Source organism: Austrofundulus limnaeus, unplaced genomic scaffold, assembly GCF_001266775.1.
Source record: "Austrofundulus limnaeus strain Quisiro unplaced genomic scaffold, Austrofundulus_limnaeus-1.0 Scaffold93, whole genome shotgun sequence".
Classification (NCBI taxonomy): Eukaryota; Metazoa; Chordata; class Actinopteri; order Cyprinodontiformes; family Rivulidae; genus Austrofundulus; species Austrofundulus limnaeus.
The window spans coordinates 1,228,041-1,232,585 of record NW_013952495.1 but is presented as its reverse complement, the minus strand read 5'-3'; the positions used below and the strand labels follow the sequence as shown (position 1 = coordinate 1,232,585).

The 4,545-nt window shown below is 41.2% G+C and overlaps 1 protein-coding gene across 1 annotated transcript in view; it reads left to right on the top strand.

The window, feature by feature from the left end:
* grin2db (glutamate receptor, ionotropic, N-methyl D-aspartate 2D, b) overlaps positions 1-4,545 on the top strand; it is a gene marked incomplete at its 5' end in the record, with an annotated part of 68,455 nt that overhangs the window by 51,306 nt on the left and 12,604 nt on the right. Inside the window, 2 exon segments of the mRNA XM_014012673.1 lie at positions 606-675; positions 766-883. Of these exon segments, the coding sequence (XP_013868127.1) occupies positions 606-675; positions 766-883 (188 nt within the window).

Sequence of the window (4,545 nt, the reverse complement as noted above, 5' to 3'; positions counted from 1 at the left end):
AAATTTCACTTTGGATGAATTTAAATTTTTGCATTTACTTAATATTAACTTAACATTTACAATTTTAACCAAGTCAAAAGTTTAGATTGAGATAAAGCAATGAAATTAGGTGTAACAAATTACATCAATTTTTTTAAGTTAATCCAAAGTTTCATTTTTTTCAGTGCACCCTGAAGTGTGTAAATCCCCCCCCAGCCCACCTCCCCATTTCCTCCGACTCTCCCTGTCGCTGCACTCGTTGCTCCGTAAATCCTCCTCAGCCTCCTCCACCATCTTCCTCTTACTCACAGATTCTCAGCTGATTTCTGCCTTATTTCATTCTCCTTGTGTTTTCACTCTTGCTGCCAAACCCGCTTCATTCTTCCACCCTTTCTCGCTCTCCTTGTCATTATTTAACTTTTTATGCCCTCTCCATCATTCCCTGAGCCTGTCTGCTGTATTTGTATTTGTATTTTTTTACACCCCAGCTGTCTTCCTGGGTACATTGTGGAGACATACCTTTATTCAACCCCTCTCCTGCTTTGCGTTAGCCGGTGTCTCCTCAATCCCCGTGCTGTCTCTTTTCCATTAAATGATGAATGAATTCTACCTTTACCCCTTCACAGGAAACTGGATGCCTTTATTTACGATGCTGCGGTGTTGAACTATATGGCCAGGAAGGACGAAGGCTGTAAGGTGAGGACTTACACCCCGTATGCACGTTTTGATCAGCCATTCGCCTGCCAGTTAGCTTTTAATTATCTGCAAACTCGTCCTCTCTCCAAGGTGATGACCATAGGCTCGGGGAAGGTTTTTGCCACCACAGGCTACGGTATCGCCTTGCACAAAAACTCACGCTGGAAACGTCCTCTTGACCTGGCTCTGCTGCAGCTGGTGGGAGATGGTAAGAACAATAGAAAGGAGATAAATAATTAGTGCGGCGGATGAGGGCAAAAGGAAAGGCCATGGGTAAAATGATAATGTTGGGAAAGAAGCGACAGCATGGCATGGGGGGATGCAGGGGTGGTGGTGGAAGAAGGACACAGGGGGTAGATGAATGAGAGAATGTTGAGAAGTAGATGGAGGAGAAATATAGGGCATGTGAAGGCTGAAAGGTGTTTTGATTGTCACAGAGGGAATAACAACATGTTGGAGTGGGCTGATGGGCCCTTTTTCAAGAGGTGTGGGGGTCTCTTTATTGGCCAGAAAACAGGATGAGAAATAAAAGAGGAACATTTTTTGTTGTTGGTGAGGTCATCATTGTTATTTTTTATCACTCGCCACTGAAGGTGAAAGCAATAACATTTTTTTCCCTTGTTTGTAGCGTTAGCAAAATATCCCTCCTCTGGATGGATTTTAATGAAACTCAGAATGAACTCACTGGTTGGACATGAAGAACTGAGGATGTTTTGGAGTTGTGTTAGGATCGTGGTATAGTAAAACCCATAATTCAGGCAGACATGCAGAGCTGAAGTCTAAAGAAAAACTGATTTATTTAATAATAAAAAGAAAACACGGATGTGGCAGCATTAGAGTAACAAAAATTACATTGAGGAGAAACATAAAACATAAAGCCCAATTGCGCTTGAGGCATAAAATCAGGTGATGATCCACTGGAGCAAATGAGACAGGAGACCAGGTAAATACAACAGAGGATGATTGAGAAGTGGATGCACCTGGGTGATTACAATCTATGGACAGGTGTGAGTGGCAGGCTGTAAAAACACTAAAGCTGTGTCTCAATTCGTGGCTTGCAGCCAACGTCGGCCGCTTACGTCACTGCCCCGCGCCGTAGGCTGTCCCAATTTGTAGGCACCTACTCATGTGGCCAACAAAACCCTGAGACGGTAGGCTGTATCTGAGTATCCTACATAGCTGACAGCATCCGAGAATTCATTACGCTACCAACAAATTAAACAGGAATACACAGACAGTGGAGGTTCTTTTTTATTTTATGACTTTTTTTCCATCAGAGTTTGGAAATTTATGTGGCAGATACGAGCGGCCTATGGCCCACGTTGGTCACAATCTACTGTACATGGTCAATGTCAGCTGCAACCCATGATTTGAGAGTGGCTGAGGATAAAGTGGAAGAAAAGGCACAAGAATCACAAAGAGACTAGACAGGAATAATAAAAATAAAATAAAACACAAGAATACCTAACAACAAAACAGAATGAGAACATGTCACACGAAAAGAACCATGAAACAACAACAACCAAGGCTAAATCTGACAAGCTGACTCAATTCTCAAGATGTCTGCTACAACTAATTGATCTTAGCCAACACAAATATGGCCAGTCTGACAAATATTCATGTGATATCTCACAATACTGCATGGGATTGTACATAATGTTATTTTAAAGGTTTGACAAAAATAACCATTATTTGTTATCATAATATGATTTTAGTATGAAAATTTGGCAGGAAAATTGTTGGGTGAAATTTGTTCCTTAAAGGAGCCATATTGTGCTTTTAAATCCTTCTGCACATTTAAATCATTCAGTTAGAGTCTTTATAAAGTGGAACTGCAATGTGTTGGTCTGAATTCCTCCTTATTGTAATGCCACAAGCCCCTCTTTCACCTCTTTTCTGAGTTGTGTCCAATATCAACTCCTTTTGGTGATGGGTCGCACCCCCACTGGTCTTTGTCCGCTCCATCTCGTTCATCCATGTCTGTAGTTTGACAGCAGAGTTAAGATTATCTAGTGATGGATAAACTTTTTATTTATAAATTGATTATAAGACATCAACAACAGAAGACTTGTCCATCCAGCCTTATATGTTGGGGAGCAGAGTCTGACCCAGAGCCAGAGGAGAATGAAGACGAGGAAGCTGCAGAACCACAGATTCACTAAACTGGTTAGCTGGAAGTCTAAGACCTTGTTTAGGAGTTCTGCATCAAATATTGTGATGCTGTTGTTCAGAAAATGGAATAGGAAATAGAGAAAACTGAATATAAAGATATCTTTGCAGCACCAGGAGAGACTAAATTCAACTGTTCTTCCTCCTAGAGACTCCAGGTACACAACAAAATGTATTTAAGGGCTAAAGTAGATTTTGCATTATATGTCCCATTTAAAAGAATGCTAGGCCTTTAATTTTCTTCTTGGAATTATTGAAGAAAAAAAGAGGATTCACTTGAGCAAGTAAAGGTTGTAAAAAGTCTTCTCTTGTGCTGTGACAGATTTATACAAATACAGATTAGCTGAGAAATGCCTGAAAATACCCTGGAACTGTACCAAGGGAAGAGGGCACAGGTTGAAAGGGGATACAGAAACTGTATTGAGAAAAATAAATTGATAACTATAAGAGCTTTATTGGTGCTCTGTCTGTTACTCATTTCTAGGAGGAGACGGCTCCTTGTGCTTGACTGAGGGAGTCTGCCTTTAGCAGTAGTTGTCAGTACACAAATGCCTGATTGTCATTTGACACAGTCTGCCACACGCATTTATTGTCTCAATTGGACCGAGCTTGTTTGGCTTCTGCTCATGCTTTAAATCAGCTTTGCTTATGGCGTGGCGGACAAAGCCCTTTAGCTGTTTCTGGCATGCTGACGCATTAGCTGCTTACTCGCTGGTAATGCCAAATTGGTGCCAAGATCTAATAAATAAGACTGGCATCTGAAGCTGAATAGCTGGACTTGGAAAAAAAAGAAAGTGTGTTTATATGTGTGTGTTTGTGTGCGTGTGGAAGAAAAACAGAGGGCCCATCAGCCCTGACATGCTGGGATTGTTTGTTTCTTCTAAGTCTTGAACAATAACCTGGTCTGTGCTTCAGTTGTGTGTAGAATCATTCTTCAGGATCTGTATACTGCATTGCATTTTTACTAAAAATGCTGAGAATTTTATTAAGCTTCATTAGAGAGGATTACTAAGACGATTAGTTTATTCTAATCGTTGTGCCTTCAAAGGCTGCATCTACAAACTCACATGGAGGCACAAACTCTCAGGCGTTGCACCCTGGGTTGTGTCACGGTCTTACATCATTATTGTTGCATGCTGTGTTGCGTTGTACTATTTTACGACTGCTTCAGAGGACAGCCGAGCACTTCCAAACCCTGTGAGTGTATTGTTCTGGTCCGTGCCTCTGAGGGTTCACACCACAGCTTTAAGAGATGCTACATGAATCTTGCCAAAAAATGTTTCCCGATTAAAGCAAAAGAGCTGACTGGCAAGATTTCCTTTTCACTTCTTATCAGATCCACTCTTTTTTAATCATGACTTTGATTTCTAGAATATATTATTTAGTGAGTAGATATTAAAATGTGAGAAGCTGTGGTTTCAGTTCTTGGCCAGCAGGATTTAATTTTATATATATTTTTTAGAAATCTTGCAGTGAAAGCAGAGAGGTTTGTCATGTTGAGATAAAAGCATGGCATTGTACGGGTCATGGTTTACTGCTCAACAACTGTGAGCCTTGGTGTCTCTGGATGTGTGTGGCATCGGGCCACATCTGGCACACTCGAAAATGCAAACATGCTCAGCGGCGCTTGCACATTTACATATGCATGCATGTGCACACAGACACACACACACACACACACACACACACACACACACACAC